This window comes from Corvus brachyrhynchos, unplaced genomic scaffold (genome assembly GCF_000691975.1).
Source record: "Corvus brachyrhynchos isolate BGI_N302 unplaced genomic scaffold, ASM69197v1 scaffold633, whole genome shotgun sequence".
Classification (NCBI taxonomy): Eukaryota; Metazoa; Chordata; class Aves; order Passeriformes; family Corvidae; genus Corvus; species Corvus brachyrhynchos.
In genome coordinates, this window is record NW_008237435.1 from 1136374 (window position 1) to 1154623 (window position 18250).

Here is an 18250-nt window from a genome sequence, read left to right on the forward strand (position 1 = left end):
GGGGGCAAAGATCAGGTTTGATTTTCCTCCACAGCTTTGTAAACTTAATCTCACTCTACCTCTGGTTTACATTGGTGTGAATGTGGGAAGTGAATTGGATACTATGTGTTTTATTTGTAAAGTGTAGTGAAAAATGACCTTGGGAAGGTTAGGCAACAAGCCATAGTGAAGCAGATCCTCTGACTCCAAGACTGGGTCTCCAGCCATTAGGAAAAGTGCACCTGTCATGCTCTATCTAGACAGTTTGTTTTGACCTACCCAAAATACGTGGCTATTGACTTGTCAGTCTTTGAAAACACTGAAAAATTCCCATCAATTATGTCCAGTCCTTCACCCCAAAATACATCTTCTTATGATATCATTCCATTGGAGAACTGGCCTTATAAAGAAAGTGTTTCGGTTTTAGTGCCATTTTTTTGGCATATATTTGATAGGTATGGGCACAGATTTTTTCTGATTGGAGTGCTAAGTATCTGTTTCCTCATGCAGGTATGACTGATGTGGTGGGGAAGGACCTAACACTGCATTTTTTCAGGATTAACTGAAACAGCATAACTTCTGTTAATGAGCCACCAGAGCTTCACTTTTCCTTCCACTGCTGGCATCCATTTCCTATCACCAACAGCAAAATCTATAGGAAAAGAGGTCTGTCTTTTGCCAGAACCTATTATTTTGCATTTCTAATCTTTGGATCACACATAGCCCCTATTTTTCCCAATAGTTCTTGAATTCTCTCTCTCCTCTGAAAAGAAGAAAAGAAAGACAGGGGGTTCTGTTTGGTTGAGGGGCACGAAGAGCACAAGGCAGGGGTCCTGCAGAACCAGGTCATGGAGTTGGGCTGGCGGTTTTGCTCAGAAGGAAAGGACAGTAAAAGAGGGGGAATTGAATCAGTGGGAGTGCATGACAAACTCTGTGAAGAGAGGAAGTGGAACCTGTGTGCAGTGTAGTTAATACACATGTATAGTTAATATATATATATATATATATAAAAAAAGTCAAGCGCTATGCATTTAGGGGATCTGCTCATTGTCAGCACTGAGTCAAAATCAGCATTATCCAAAGTATGTTTGCATTAAAAGATCAAGAGTTCAGTAAGAATCTGAGAGATGTCTTCTCAGACATTGTTCTGGAAAATATTTAGAATAAAAAAATTGCTTGTCACAACTCCTAATTTAAAAATGAATTTTGAAAAGCCATCTGTGGTAGTGTAACACTAAAGTCACAGCCATGTCTGTAACTGCTAAAGTTTGTTCATACTTCATCTCAAGAGAAAGTGTTTTGTGGTTTGGGTTTTGTTTTGTGGGTCTTTTTTGTTAAACTGGTAGTTTTTGGAATGTTTCCCAGTAATTAAATGTGTACTCCATGGTCACAGTGTGTTTACCTGTGTCATACTCCATCCTTGCATTTGCTTTAGTCAACTACACATCTGTACAGTACATCACTAGGATGTTACAAATTTATTTATATTTAACCAAATAAAATCACAGTATGAAATTTAAATTTTTCCCTGGTAAATAGCACTTTTTTTTCCATATTTAATTACTAATATTGTGACTCCACTACACTTCTGTATCCCCACAATCTTCTAATTTAGTCACCATTAAAATGATGGAAGGGGGGCACTTTTTAGACTGGTTAGAACTCAGCTTTGAGCTCAGATCCCTGTTGGTGTTTGGGGAGGTCCCTGGTGATAACCAGCAGCCAATTATGTCAAGTATGGGTTAACCTCCTCTCCTTAAATTCTGGGAGAACTTAGCTTGCTGAGATTTTTACCATAGTAGCACATGCTCACTTGAAGGGTATATTTACAGTCTTATCTTCTGAAAACTTCCAAAGGATCACAGTGGTCCCACTTCCAGTTTCACTGCTTGCCAGCTTTGAGGAAGCTGTTTTGCCTCCAGGCTGAAGGAAGCATTTTTGAGAGTAGGAGACCATATTTTCTTGAAAAGTTTCTTGCAATGAAAATGGTCACCTGTTGGATCAAGAAAAGAGATGAGTAACCTGATTTTTATTGCTATTGCTAGTCTTAGCTTCTTATTTTGCACCTGTTAGGTATTTGCGGTTCTCAGTTTCTCCTACAATGGCCCCAGTTTAAAAAAGCCGTGTTCTACAAATATAAGGAAATATCAGTATACTAAATGTGCAGATTGATATCAGTAACTGGAAATGTCTGGATAAGTAACTGTCTGCAAGTGATAAAGAACTTTTTCCATGTCACCCAGATGACACATCCATGCAACTGATCCATTTTGAAGGATGAAGTCAAGATAATGCTATTCCCAAGGTGGAAATGCAGGCCTGGTAGAGGGCAATGTTGGGTCACTTAGAAGCGTACCCAGTTGGTCTGATACAAACAAAATAATAATGAAATAACACTCTGTAGTAGCTTTGGCTTTGTTAGACAAGGTAAGAGCAAGAAACAATCTAAAATTTCTTGTTAACTGTTAGTTGGTTTATTTGTTTTATTTTTTCCCCTTCTGCTGGTCCTTCTTCAGTCCTGAGTACTATGTTGCTTTTTCCTTTCCAGACTGTGGAAAATATTTTCTCTGCTTTTTGTTTCAGTCTTGTGTCTCTGGTAGTATTTAAACCTGCCTGCTTTGAATTGTGTTTCATCTTTGGTGGCAATGTCCATTCAAGGGGGTATTTTGCTTAAGAGTGTATACCCAAGAGGCTTTCCTTTTGTTCCTGTTTAGGGCCTGGCAATTGTAATGAATGACTCCAGAGGGATTTTCTTGAAAACCCTTCTGACCTTCTGATAATTCAGTGCAAGACACTTACTAGTCTTGTATTAAATGAGTGTCCAGCTTCTGCGTGGCTGCTAAGGCTGTCTCATCTTTGTGAAAGCGAATGAGAAGCTTGTCCTGGATCAGGAGGCAGGTAAAGCTCTCCCTAGTTTTTCAGAGTCCTCTCTCAGCATTCTCTCTTAGCTGAATCCACTGGGTTTGATATGGGATTTGACCCCTTCAGAAGGGAGAGTGGCCCACATCATCTTTTCTTTACCCCTCTTCAGCTAGCCAATTTTTACAACTTGGAGCCTTATGCAAGTAAAAACTCACTGAAGATGCCAGGACTGGATCCTGTTTCCACAGACTTGATGGAGTTGCCATTCATGAGGACATCCAGGATGTCCTGGATCTGGACTTCTAGGCTACCATAGGTATTTGCCAAGTCCCAGGAGAAGAATTTAATATTTAATTAAATTCTTCAGCTGTTAAATTACAAGGTTCTTCTGAAACTGGCCATCCCACAAATTACTGTCAGTGGCAGTTCACCAGAGGAGGTGGCTTTGGAGGCCTTTTCTCATGCGACCATTAAGCTCCCTGTAAAACTTTGACTCTTTCTGGTTCTCCCCAAATCTCACTGCAGGCATAGCCCCTAGATACTTTGTAACACTCACAGGTTACAGTTAGGCATGAGAGCAAACAGCTGCTGTAGCTGGTGAAACTTAAGTTATTAAATGTATTTAAAGTATTTAAAAAGAAATGTAAATATTAACTTGCCCATCCTGGATTGAAATTGTTTCTTTTCTTAGACACAGTAGTAATTTGAAGCTTTTCAAGGTTTTTAAACCTATCCTGGGCTCACTAGGAATTTTGACATTAGCACCAAAAAGAAGTGGTTTTATTTGCTGTCATTGCAAATACTGGTACTGTTTATCTTTGCTCAGGTATCTCATAGCTGACAGGAGCAAGGGAGACATAGGTACTGTCAGACAAATATACCTGATATATCCCCAAGACAGGGCAGGACAGAACACTGCAGGTGAACAGGGTTAGCTGAGGCAGTTTTAGTTCCAGGGCCTAGTCTGTTATTTGGATGTCTTTGCTGTTGTGCTGGATTGCAGATCTGCTCCGCAGCTCTGGGGCCTGCACTTCTACCTGAGCTGTGTGTCACTGAAACCTGGATAGACTTTGGATTACCCTTGGGCTAAGGTCACAACCCTTCATTAACAAGGAACTTCCATTTTTGCAGGGGGTTAGATTGTATTAGGCATATGTTTGTAGCCTTATAGCATGTGTTCTTTTGGAGATCCTAGAAAGTGGGGTCCTGTGACCCTTTCGAAGTATTTTTTGTTTATTTGGTTTTGATTTAGAAGGTAAAGAGCAGCAGTCTTAGTAGTGAACAGAAGTGTAAGCTCCCTGCAAATTCAAAAGCAAGTTTGTTCTTTTATGCTAGTTTAGGGTGGTTCCAGAGTCACAAAAGCTGACTTTACCCTACTGAGTCTAATGGCCCTGGAGTCCTGAAAGTACAGTACGTGGTAAGAAGGACATTCCTTTGAAGGGCAGCTCAGAGCATCATCCATCCATCCATTCTCTAGGTGATCATGAGTCTATGATGTTGCAGGATTGCCGTTCCTAATAAATGCAAACTTTTTTTTCACTTTTGCTCAATTCCAGATTCTCTTTCCCAGTATTTTGAATCATTTCACGTTACCGATGCATCAGCTTGCACTTTTAGCCAGACTTATCCTTTGTTTTATTTCTGGCTTTATCTGCGTAAAAATGCCTGAGAGGATTCCAAATTTTAATTCAGTTTGTTTACATTTTTTTCCTGTAGTAGTTACACTTATAACTTACTTTGGTCTGGGGAAACAAGTTATTCTGAATCATCAGCTGTATAGATGAAGGTCTCTTATTTGCTATTTTATGATGCATCCTACTTAGTGCTCCTAAACACTCCTAGTACATAAGTTGGAGGGAAAAGCCTGGTTTTGTTATGCTGGTTCTGTGCCCTCACAGTGTGCTCAATTTGAACCAAATGTCGTTTTACCCACTCTCTTCCTGTCTGTTGTTAGTTGTTACTTTAGTATCCTCCTTGCTGATTCAACTCCAGAAATAACCTTTTGCCATCCTGCCAGTTGTGCGTCGCCTCTGTGCTGCAGCTGAAAGTGTGGCAGGTTTATGGTTTATGGTGTTCAGCGGATGTTTAGCATTGATCATGTATCCAGTTTTTCTTCAGTGTTTTGTGCCTTTGCTAACTCTGAAAGGCTCTGTTAAGTATGCCACTAGGAATGTTTTTGCCACTAGGATTTCTTCTTCTTCCTGGATTGTCAAAATCTTGTATAATCTGTAGTTTGTTCCAAAGATAAGCAATTTATTTGGCTAGGCTTCATTGTGCAGCTTGATCATTTCTGTCCAAAGCAAGGGTTTGGACAAGGAATCAATAGGCTATTACTGTCCGGGTGAGCTTTTTCTGGGTTGTTGATGATTCTTTTCACCCTCTGGATGTTTGAGGAGTCTTTGATAGCTGCTTGCTGCATGTGACTGGATCGGTTAGCTCCTTTGGTTTTCTCTTAAACTCTCCCAGGCACATCTCTTTCCATCTTGCTTATTGGAGTCCAATGTTAGTTTTCCCATGTCACCACAGGCTGTGTATGATCTGTCCAATTCCTTAATTTTTGAACTCTGTTTCTACTGTTGTTGAGCCAGGCCCATGTCATAAATTTTGCAATATTTCTAGACCTTGCCCCCCAACACAGCATCTTTCAACTTAATTTTCTCCAGTTGAAAACTTAGATTTTGTGCTTTTCTTCAGTCAGAGCACTTGGAAGGCCCAATCCAATACTCAGTAATTATTTTACCTTTATTCATTCACTGAGGAGAGCTGCACTTAAAATAGGGAGGAGGCTCTTTCAAATCATTGCAGAACTCCTGATCTCACAAGGTACTCTGTGCCTGTGAGAAGAGGCCCAATCCTGTCCCCCAGTGAGCAGGGAGCTAGTCTCTGTATGAACTGTATGTCAACATTATCTTATTTCCAAGCAATTCAAAAACTGTCTGTGGAAGAGTTGAGAGAAGGGGGAACTCCAGGAATATTTCATGAACACAAGGTGGTAATTTGACCTCAGCTGTTTCTGAGGAGCTGCAAATTCTTGTAAGCTGTATGAGACTTCAGTGTGGGCATTCATCACTTTAGCTGTGAAATACAATGTTTTTGTTTAAATACACTCATGGAGAATAAAAACAGGCACACAAACCAGAATTTTATCCACTTCTAACAACAGAGTGCAACACCTGTTGCTTTGTCCGCTGAAACTGCCTTTTCTGAGGATCTTGTAGCTGTTAATTAAAGGGAGCTGACTACAGTATGAGCAGGGTTGGTAGCAGGAGCTGTAACTTGTTTTCAAAGAAAAAGGCATGTTTCCGCTACTTCACCAAATTTGCTACTTCAAATTATAGGAGAAGTAGTTTGTCACAGGCAATCAAGGAAAACTTAGATGAATTTCTGAATTCCATTAATAATATGGAATTTCTGCTTAGGAATTGAAATTAAGAAATAATTTTTGCCTGCTTCAGAATAAAATAACAGTTGGAGGGATGTTTTACTTAGAGTATTTAGTAATTTAAAATCAGTCAAAGCTTATTGTAGATCTTAGGAATGTAACTACTACTACTTGTTAGCACAAATTGGAAAAAAGTGCAGCTTTTAGAAATATATATGAGAGAAATTTCAAAATACTAATTAAATCAGAAACTAGAGTCTTGGAAGGAGCTCCGATTAGACTCCAGTATCATATAAGGAACCAATTACAGCTTTGATGCAAACAAGTCCGTAGCATCAGTGTGTCAAGTTTGAGTCATGTTTTTTTCATTCACTTACTTAATCCCCTTCTCCACTTTTAAGCTGATGATTGATTGTTAAACTAGTGGCTTAGGCTTCCCTTCTTTTCAGCTATTTTTCTTCAGGAAAGCTGACTAACTCATTTTTGTTTAACTTAAGGCGAATGTGAGTTACCTGTATCTGGAGTAAGATGGTATGATGACCTCTCAATCTTTTAGAAAGTGTTACAGGTATGACTGTGTATCACAGAGTGTCTGGGGGAGATACAAGTTTCTAGTTTTCAAGAAGTTGTAAGTAGTTTATAGTCACGGTGAGGGAGAGAGCTGAAGAGTTGCAATACTGAACAGCAGCTCCTGTGCTTTGGATTAATGCTTGCTCTCAGGTGCTGTAAGCAGATACAAAAAGGATATTACCTCTAGTGTTGGGCAGTTTGTGTGTCCTGCCTCTGATCTGTAAGGCATTATAGCCACCTGTAAGCTAGTTTGTGGGATCTACCTCAAACCATGATGAGTTTTGGGTGAGGAAGGCCTCCCACAAAGTAGACTCTGGTGATCACTTTGCTGTTTCATGAAGGAGTGTCACATTTTCTTCTCTGTAGTAATTCAGGGTATCCTGGCTGGGTCAAACTGGTGGCTGTGTCTGAACCAGTATTCTGTCTGGATGGTTCTGAATCTTTTCTGGGCTTAGAATTTGTGGTACTGTGAGAACTGGGTTAGCTTGTTTTGGCTGTTGGAAATTTCCATGGCTTTTATACCATCTCCTCTGTTTACTGGACAGGAACAATTGAGAGAGATTTTCTGATGAGATTATCTTTGTAAGGGAGCAAACATTAATATAAACCAGACTGATTTTCCCCCTTGGGCTTTGGGTTATAAACAGGTTGAAATGTTTTGACATGCCAAATTGTCTTGGGTTCTGATGCAACAGATTGGCTTTCTTTATCTTTTATTTCTCTTCTGGCATTGAAATCTTCAAGCTGATAATCTGATTGATCTTCCTTACCATTTTAGTACAGAATAGCAATCCCTTTTACCATCATGTTTCTAGATGAATGTTAGTAAAGTTTCTCTACTTAGGATCTCTGTTTCATGTCTGTGAAGTCTCAACTTGAGTCTTCAAGTGGTGGTCTGGTATACACGGGACCTGACTGATTTCTCTGTTAGAAGAGAGAATTAGCCACGTGTACAGTTTGAGGTCGTTAGTTTTGCTGCACACACTAAGATGCACTGTGGCCTGAGTTGCTCTTTTCTCAGCTTTTTCATGTCAGCCTCACTGTTGCCAGGGAAGCAAGGCAAGAGTTACATTCCTGCCTGTCAATATGCTCCACTTTCTGTTGTTTCTCTTGTTACAAGTTTTTAGACTCTTGCTCATGCAAATGTGCACAATTGCAGTCAGTGCCCTAACCCCTGCATTTTCCATCATTCCTTACAAAAAGACATGTCTTAGGCAAGTATTTTAGGTGGTGAATCTCTCTGCGAGGGAGCTTATTTACTTCTGTAATTGTGTCTGTTAGTTTTAGTAACATTCATGATCTCTTGCTGAAGACAAGTTTGGCAGTAGACTTTGGGTAGGATTCAGTTGCCTGTATTTTGGCGTCTTGTGCAGTTTGAGACACGAAGTTACCCCGTCTGCTTCTCAGCTGCCACTCTGCTGTGTGGTTAGCTAATCCTAAATTAGAAGCCTGCTTGTTGATCACCTTGAATAACTCCCTGGGTCTGCTGGCTGTACTGACAAGTGGTATAATACATTTCTTTAAACACATACATTATTGCCATTTCATTGCCTCTTCATGTCAGGGCTTCTCTGAACTGCCTGCCACATGCAGTGTCAGATGTGGCATGGGTCTTCAGAGAGGATGTCTGCTTCCTGAGCAGCAGCTGATGGAATAGGCAGGCATCCAAATGTGGTATGTCAGGACATCTCAGCTGGCGTTGTGCATTGGATCTTTAAAAGACTGTAGCGGGTTGACGCTGGTCTGACACCAGGCACCCTCCAAAACCGATCTCTCACTTCCCTCCACAGCTGGACAGGGGAGAGGAAGTATAATGAAAGGTTCATGAGTTGAGATAAAGACCAGGAGAGATCACTCACCAAATACCATCGTGTGCAAAACAGGCTCAAACTAGAGATATTAATTGAATTTATTACTAACAAGATCAGAGCAGGATAATGAGAAGTGAAATAAAACCTTAAAACACCTTCTTCCGACCCTTCCCTCCTCCCCAGCTCTGCCTCCTCTGCCAGAAGCAGAGGGAGACAGGGAATGGGAGTTATGGTCTGTTCATTACCTGCCTTTTTCTTCTGCTGCTCAGGGAGAGGAGTCATTTCCCTGCTGCACCGTGGGTTCCCTCCCACAGGACACAGTTCTGCATGAGCTTCTCCGAAGTGAGTCCATCCATGGGCAGCAGTCCTCCCCAGACTCCTGCAGCATGGGTCACTCTTCCATGGGGTGCAGTCCTTCAAGCACAGGCTGCTCTTGCATGGGAACAGGGCCCCTCTCTCTACAGGTCTCCTGTGGAGTCACAGCCTCCTCACAGGCACCCACCTGCTCTGGTGTGGGGCTCCTCCACAGGTTGCAGGTGGATCTCTGTATCCCCACGGGCCTGCATGGGCTGCAGGGACACAGCTGCCTCACCACGGTCTGCACCACAGGCTGCAGAGGAATGTCAGCTCTGGTGCCTGGAGCACCTCCTCCCCCTCCTTCTGCACTGACCTTGGTGTATGCACACTCATTCCTCTCACATATTCCCGCCCCACTCTTCTCTGGCTGCAGTTACAGCTGTGCAGGAACTTTTTTCTTCTTCTTCTTCTTCTTCTTCAATATGTTGTCTCAGAGGCGTTACCACCATTTCTGATTGGCCTAGCCTTGACCAGTGGCACATCTGTCTTTGGAGCTGCCAGGGGTTGGCTCTGCTGGACACAGCTGCCAGGGGTTGGCTCAACTGGCAAGTTGTCACAGGAGCCACCCCTGTAAACCCCCACTGCCAAAACTTGGCCATGCAAACCCAGTAGACTCCGGTAAACCGTGGTAATCCCATGCTGTATTTCCTTTGACTCCATTGACAGTTTAGACACCTTGCTTGTATTTGTAAACCTGAATTATAGATGTCTTTAATCCTTATCTGAATTGTCATATCTCATTGTATAGCAGTGCCATACAATATGGGTAACTGTGCTGGTGTGAGAGGTACTGTGCACATATATGGCTTTGTAGGTCACCAATTTTTCATATTGGTTACTTGACTTTTGCTGTAGTGGTTTAAGCAATTTGCTACATCCTAAAGGTTTGCTTATTTTATTTACTCTGCGACATATTCTATGTATTTCAAGTTGTATAAATCCAGTTTGATTGCAGGGTGAGGCTTCTGTTCTAGCCCTCTTGCTAACACATCATAATTAAATGGCAGCAAAAGTCCCCACCTTTGGCCATTTTGTTGATTGAGAAAATCTTTAGGTTTAGTCTTTGATTCCATAATTAGCTGCTTTATTTGTCTGGTTTGTTTTTTTACTTTTCTTTTCAAAATTACACAGAACAAATTTAAAGTGAGTTGTTAGAGAAGGATTGAAGCTGTGACAGATATAAATAATATGTATTCCCACATAATGTGACTCTATGATAAAGGTAATGTGGTCATTGATTTAGAGAGTTGTATGCTCTTTGTAGCAAATTGTATCAACATCATATTGGAAATTAGGGAACTAGTATGATTTCATGATGAAAGAAGTGTGCAAGATGAAGCAGTTTCTCGCTCAGTTTTCTGAGTTTTAAGTCCTTTTTTTTAATGTTGTTTTAATGTGCTTTTTCCGTGTAGTAATTCAAAAGGGAGGTTGAGCTGACTGCTGTTTGAAGAAGTGGTTGAAAAATATGACTGCAGATTTTTAATCTATTTCCTACTTGATTTTTTCTTCCAAAAATACCTTCCTTCCTGTCCTCATAAGGGTTCTTACTGATTGTACATAAGATTTGGCAAAGGATAGTCCTCCATGGGTGATACTATCTGAAAGTGTGATGAGATTTTATGTTGTGACTTGGTGTTCACTGCAGCTGCTTGGCCCTTCCTTGCCTTCTTGGGGCTTTGTCTACAACCTTTTTCTGCTCCAGTCCAAGAGCAGAGGAAACAAATTGTAAGGAACTGTAGTATTTAGTGTTCTAGGGCTGGATTTAACACTGAGCAAGAAGGGGAACTTTTTTGTAAACCTTGCAGCTCCTTAAATTTTGAATATTAGTCCCTAGTATTTTGTGCCACTTACTTTGGTTGTGAAATATCTTACCAAAACAATGAAAATAAAAGAGTTAGTGATTTCTCCCTCACTCATCTTATACTTCAGGAAAGTAAAATGCTTTTAAGGCATCACTTCACTTGCTGTCATGTATTACTTAGCTGTTAATTAGCTGGTAGATATGTTCATATATCCATTGAAGCTAAGATTCTCTACTGTAAGGCACAGTAAAAAAAATGAAACCAGGCCACAGGTTTCTGAAGATGTAATCATCAGGGATGAGATCATGGGCTTTGTGAGGAACAGTGTGAAGGAGATGAACTTCAGTCAGTGTATAGCTTGACAGCAAAGGTAAGCTGCTTAGCAGGAGTTGAAAGGGCTAATTCCTTGCACCCACTCCAGCACAGGAGTTTGTGGCCCTCCTTGTACAGACACAGATGCTCCTCTGATCTTTCTCCTCACCTGCCATGTGAACTGGTTCAGTGAAGTAAATGGACAGAAAATGTTGGATTTTTGCTGTAGGGAAGAGAGGACATGGGAGTGTCCCTTGCTATGGCAGCAAGTCATTAGATCAGTTTGGCTGTTGGCAAACCACTCATAAGGCAAAAAGCACTGAAATTGATGGAAGAGCAAATGGGAAGGACAAACAGTGGGGACCAGCAGTAATACAGAAAAATATATATGTCTTAAAAAACAGAGAAACCTTGTTTGATTTCATGCCTAGTGTTTTAATTTTTGTTATTTAAAATGTATAAATAAGATAAATTTTGGTAATAAGTCTGGATGACCATCTGCTGATTATTGCTTTTAAGTCATGCTCTTGCTAAACTGCTACTGTGTGGCCATCTCATTACTTGGTTTTAGAAGACATAAAAGTTTGAATTAAGCTACTCTGAAGGTAATGCAGAGCTGTGTGGGTTTTGTCAACCCCAAATAAGCTGCTGGATATAACACAGTAAAAAGAAATTACATAAGGCTTAGGACTTTTGTAGGACTTTTTATATTAATGTCCACAAATGTATAAATATTTGCTGTAAATGTGAGAAATTGCACCCTAGAAATATGTTTTACCTTTAGGCAGTTTTGTATGCTTCTGTAAAACTGAATGAGTGAATTTATATGAGGAGAATAGAAGGAGAACAGAGCATTTAATGGAATCTTAAGGCTAAAACTAAAACCAAACCCTTCTTAGTTAGGAAGCTGTTAACTATTAGAGTTCTGTGACTTGGGACTTTCACAGAAGAATCACATTAAAAAGCTTCTCGTCAAAATGGGGATTGGTCTGAAAAAAAACCCCTTGAGATGCTGCCTGCTTAGACACTGCCCCCAGTCTATTGGATTGATGTTCCTGTACCTTTCAATATTTTCATTAATGATGTGGATGAAACAGTACACTTATTAAATTTGTAGATGCTATAAAGCAGGCTTAGAGGAAACTTGCAAACATTTTGGAATTAGAATTAAAATTTGATGTGATCTTGAAAAAATTAAATGATTGTCTTTTTCTTTTTTTTTTCTGTTTTGTTGTTTTAGTTTTAGTAAGAAAATTCAAGGAAGACAAGAACAAAGTCACATTAGCTAGAGAAGAGTCAGATTCACAAAGAGCACAGGCTAGAACTTGCTGGGTAGCAGTTTGGCAGAAGAGGATCTGGGACCATTAATGTAATACTGTTGTGAAAAATGGACACTGACTGGAAAGTATAAGCAGAATTCTTGGTTATATAAAGTACTAGATATGTCAAGTAATTTTTCCTGCTCAGCAGTGGCTGGCCCTCTGTTGTTCCCTTTATAAAGCCCTTCACAAGTATGTAGTATGTGCCACGCATTACATGCTTGTGTACAGATTAGGTTGGGTACTCTGGGTTGTATGATGGAGCACTGTGAAAGTGTGGTGACTCCCTACTGCATATGTGCTTTTTCACTATCTGCACAGATGAAGTCCAGCCTTCTGTTTTGACTGTTCAGGTCATTAGTTTCTCTATCTGTTGGTTGTTCATACAACTTGTCTTTCTAATACTGCCTTTTCAATTTTCCCACATTGTACAAGTGTGTTTGGTTTGAAAACTCATTGTCCATGCTTTCTGCCTTTTGTGGTGTTTTATTTACTTTATCAGTCTTTATTTATTCAATTACTGTGACATCACAGTATTCAAATACTGTGAATCATTTTATCTGAGCATTTAATTCATATTTTATGTCACAAGATCTAAGGCTATAAAGTGATTCCAGAAAAATACAAAAAGTAATAATAATCAGAGAAAGTGTTAACTAATTCTTTATGCTACATGGTGCTTTTAGCATGATACAAGTGTATTCACAGTTTTTAAAAGTATTCTGCATCTGTAAATGTAACTAAATATTTGTAGTGGGTTTGCATGGCCAAGTTTTGGTAACAAGGGGGCTACAGGGGTGACTTCCATGAGAAGTTGCCAGAAGTTTCACTTGTGTCCGAAGGAGCTGATGCCAGCTGGCTCTGAGATGAACCTGTTGCTGGCCAAGGCTGAGCCCGTCAGTGTTGTTGTTAGTGTCTCTGGGATAACAGACTGAAGAAGCAGGAATAGTTGCTGCACAACAGAAAGTGGAGTGAGAGAAGAGAGGAGAGGAGTGAGAATATGTGAGAGAAACAGCTCTGCAGACACCAAGGCCAGTGCAGAAGGAGGGGGAGGTGGTGCTCCAGGCACCAGAGCAGAGACTTCTCTGCTGCCCATGGTGCAGACCATGGTGACACAGCTGTGCCCCTGCAGCCCATGAAGGTCCATGGTGGAGCAGAGATCCACCTGCAGCCCATGGAGGAGACCCACAAGATCTATGGCCCCATGGAGAGAGGAGTTCACACTGGAGCAGATTTACTGGCATGACTTGTAACCCTGTGGGAAGCCCATACTGGAGCATTCTGATCCTAAAGGATGCCACCCAGGGAAAAGGATCCACACTGGAACAGTTCATGAAGAGCTGCAGCTTGTGTGAAGGACTCATGTTGAAGGAGTTTGTGGAGGAGTGTCGCCTGTGGGAGGGACCCCATGCTGGAGCAGGGGGAGAATATGAGGAGTCCTCCCCTTAGCAGGATGGAGTGGCAGAGACATCGTGTGATGAACTGACTGTAACCCCCATTCGCCATCCCTCTGGGTCACTTTCTGGGGAAGAGGTGGAGAATTCAGGAGTGAAGTTAAGCCTGAGAAGAAAGGATGGGTGGGAGGAAGGTGTTCTTAAGTTTTACTTTTTATTTCTTGTTTTCCTACTTTGATTTGATTAATAATAAATTCATTTAATCTCCTCAAGTCGAGTTTGTTCTGCAAGTGACAGTAACTGGTGAGTGATCTTTTCATGCCCTTGTCTCGACCCACAAGTCTTTCATTATATTTTCTTTCCCCTGTCCAGCTGAGGTGGTGAGCGATAGAGCAACTTTAGTGGGTACCTGGTATACAGACATGGTCAACCCACAACAATGTTGTGTTTCCTGATATATAAAAAAAATGAATGGAATATTTTAACAGCAATATTTTCACTTTAAAATATGAGGAGTTTTGTTTTGTTGTTTTTGTGTGAGTTTGTTTTGGTTTGGTCATTTTTAGTTTGTCAGGAAAATTCACAGCTTGTACATAGTTTAATAAGAAAGTCAATACCAACTGTGAAATGAAACCTGTGTAGCTGCCTATGTACTAGGTGCTCAAAAGGGGAAGTGAAGTAAAATGCAATTCTAGTATATTTGCAACCCTTTATGTGTTTGCTGTTGCATTTCTACTGCAGCTGTGTGGGTGAGACTGTGAGGAGAAACCACTGCAGCATCTCGTAAGGCACCGTAAGCCTTGGAGTGCAGCCTTACAAAAATGGCAGCACTGCGACTTGCGGGCTCCAACTGGATAGATGTGTGTGATTAAAACGTTAAGGAAGATAATTTCTGTTGTGTCTTGACATGGTAGCTGAGGAAAGGCACAAAGCTGGGAGGCACAGCTGTGCAGTCCAGCTTCATCTGAGAGGTGCAAGTGTCTGTAACTACTGCTGAACTTGAAGAGAAGCTTCTCTGGAGCACTTGGGTGTAGGAAGTTCCTAGGTATGAGTTGAGTTAGCCACCTGATACGGGGTGTGGGGACTTTTCTAATTGTAATCTTAGTATCCTAAATGAACCATCCCTTTTGTATATGCCAGATTTTTCAAAAATAACTCATAGAAGATTTAAAAATATTTTGATTATGTAACTGCATTTCATCTCTGACCAGCTTAGTGAAATCTCTCTCCCCCAAGTCCTACATTTTATGTAGCAGTGTATTTTATTATGTTTGTGCTTGTGGCTGGAAGGGCCCAAAGTATTTTTGCTTCACTGTTTATGAAATAGTACACCACTGGTGTATATTTGTAAAAAATGTAAAGAAAAGGTGGAATATAGAGTTTTTGTTGCCTTTTGTCATGACATCAAAGATTGGCTTCCTGGTAGTGTGCAAATGACACGCCATCACTATATCAACTGTATTCTTTCTGTTGTCTCTCTCTACTAGTGGAACCGATTACTACTGATTTTTAGAACTAATTACAAATTCATTATCTCCATATCTCATCTTCTTAAGAGTTAGTCCATACAATTATATTACTGCCTGGGCATTTTTGCTTATACAGATTAATTTACAAAATAGTTGCAGTTCTGCAGCTTTAGATATATAAAAACCCCAGCACCCAATATGTTATGATAAATTCTGATTTCAGAATTGAATTTTCTATGTACTTTACTTTTAGTATCATTTTTTTCCCCCTAAACCTTACCTTGTTCATTTTTACAGTTCCTCAATACTATTAGTAAACTGATTTTTCTTTTTTTATCCTTATTAGGAAAGGATTCATCCCACAATTTCTCCCATTAGAACATCATTACTGTAGAACATAATATTTTATTTGGTTTTTAGTAAGTTCTGTTTTTGTGAAGAATAAACTTTTAAAATACTGGAAGCTGAAGTGGTAATTCACAACTGGTGGGGCTCAATACTGGGTGTTCAGTAGTATTTCATGCAGTACCATATGAGTGATGCCTTTCTCATACTCATGTTTGTAAGCTAAAATGCTGTAAATACTATGAGTTTCTTAAACTGCAATTATTGTGATGATATTTCATGTTATGTTGGTTTCATTTTAATTATGTTTAAAACATATGGCCCGATTCTGCCATCATTGACTTTGATGTTTACAATTAAGAAACTTTTTCAATTAATTCCTGTCTATACTAATGTATTTGAAATCAGAAATAGACATGTTATATACCAAAGGCTTCTATAGCTCTACATCTTCTCAGTCTTTAAATCAGGCCTTTCTAACAATACTGCTGTATTGTTTGGCATTTGCTGTGAAATAATAGTAGGATTTTTACAGTATGAATCCAGTCCATTTTTTTTTGAACACATGAGGTATTTGAATATATCTCAGGTAACTGTATATGTTATTTTAAATCTGCTGCTATTAGTATTTCACTGAAGATACTTATGAAGATGCTCATGAAAAAGGCAGGTGACTGCATCTCAACTTCGTTTTAAATTTTTTTCTACTTTTGTCTTCCCAGAGATTTAATGTCTTTCCTTAGTAATAAAAATGGCATTCCAGTCTGAACCTTTTCTCCAAAGCACAGAGTCACAGTAATGGGATTTATTATTTTCATTATACTAGTGCAACTGTGCTAAAGTACTTGTAGTCTATGGTGTAATGAGTGATTTGGGATCTTAATCCAACAATATTGTCCCTCTGAGTAAAGATACTTGGATAATTTTCAATGGATTGGTGGGGGAGGAAATACGGATAGTAATTAAAATTTTTTATGTAGTTTCATTCGTTTCAATAAGCCCTTCCTTAGACAGTTTTTCAGGTGTTGGTTGTGTGGGTTTTTTTGATAGGGAGAGAGAATTACCCCAGCAGAAGGAGCAAAGAGCTAAGTGGTAATGGGTGCTGCCTGTGATGGATGAGAGCTGAGCTCCTGCTCTGCCTTAGCCAGTGGGACCAGAGCTGCTGCTGGGAGAAGTTGCAGTTCCCCAGGCCTCGTGTTGGCTGTTGCAGGTTTTGTCTCTATCCACCCTGTACAGATCATCTCATGTGTATGAACCCTAAATAATACAGTCTGTGTCCATGCTGCTGAGCATGGACATGCTGACATATATCATCCTGCTCCTTATGGGACAGGAGGAGCCCAAACCTTTTTCCCAGATGACTGACAATGACTGGTTTCTCTCTTACTTGAGTGGATTGCCTGGGATGCCTGCAGGCCTCTGACGTGCTCCTGTGTGGTTTTTGCAGTAGCAGGAGTTTTCAGCCAGTAGCCCAAATTTTGCCTAGGAGCATCCTCTCAGTGAGTAGTATGAAGGAGTGGTGCCCTGACCCTGGTTTGTTTATGCATGTAGACCTAGCCTGAGAACAGGTATTGGCAATAAAGAAACTAATTTGGGCAGATGAAAAGAGATAATTAGTACCTGGCACATTCCAGGTAAATGTTTTAGCCATTGGGTTAAGGGCTAGTTTAGGAAATCCTGGTACTTCTGTGAGTAGTTTATACAAGGATTGAAGTATTCCACCTGTTGACTGAATAAGCAGTGATTTTTTTTAAAGAACTTGCATCTTTGGCCGTGGTTTTTTGTTTGTTTGTATTTTCTTCCCTTTTTTTTTGTATTTTCTGGTTTGGTAACAGGCCAAAAAAAAATAGGGATTTTCTCTTGGGGCCTTATTTGGTACTTCAGGTACTCCAGGTACTTTACTGGAAAAACAGTGGCAAAAGTTTGCTATGGCAGTTTGTTGCAAAGACATTCTCTCTTGAATATATTGGCAGGTGCTTATCTCATCTGCAGGATAATTGTGTGGAATTTTATTCTAGAATAGTAATCCTTCCAGCTATATTTCAGGCAGGGTGACCCCACGACTGAAAAACAGAACCTAGAGCCAGGGTGTGCAGGTTCTTCTCCAGTGATGTTCTTTGGCTCTGAGCTCTGTTTCTCTGTGCATCCATTTGGAAGTAATGTTTGCAGAGGCATGACTTTTGTGGACAGTTTTGTGACCCAGATCCAGGAGCAAAAAAGGAGTGTTGCTAATACCACTGTAGTCATTCGACATTCAAAACGCAAAGTGCTCTGCTGATAATGTGTTTATTGCAGTGACAGGCAATGGCACAAGTTAAAATGCAGACTACAGCAAACCTGTCTGGACCCACCATGGCCCCTATGGTGCTACCCCTGCCAGTTACAGCTACAAATACACTGAGTCTGCCATCCTCAATGAATGGATCCATTTCGGAATCAGCAGCCAGCTGTAGCAGTCCTACTGCCGGCCTTGTGGATCCTGCGTCTTCAAACAGCTCACCAGGTAAGTTGGTCCAGGTATATTTTCTTTGGTGCTCAAATTAATCTTTTTGATGACTTGTTAATTTAAAAAGATAGTAATTAGGCCTTAAAGAGGATTAAAATAAAGGAGAAAACACATGTAGAAAAGTGGTTTTGGCTAAATAAAC

General features: G+C 40.3%; 1 protein-coding gene across 7 annotated transcripts in view; it reads left to right on the forward strand.

Moving 5' to 3' along the window:
• Positions 1-18250, forward strand: part of STAU2 (staufen double-stranded RNA binding protein 2) — a 170026-nt gene continuing 151776 nt past the window's right edge. For 3 of the 7 annotated variants that reach the window (XM_008631373.2, XM_017731221.1, XM_017731223.1), the window contains exons 1-2: positions 2223-2877; positions 17898-18105. In XM_008631373.2, coding sequence (XP_008629595.1) covers positions 17907-18105 — 199 coding nt within the window. In that variant the 5' untranslated portion in view covers positions 2223-2877; positions 17898-17906. Of the gene's footprint in view, positions 646-2222; positions 2878-3010; positions 3158-17897; positions 18106-18250 lie in introns of those variants that run through there. The other 4 variants (XM_017731218.1, XM_017731219.1, XM_008631370.2 and 1 more) reach the window with 4 other exon arrangements.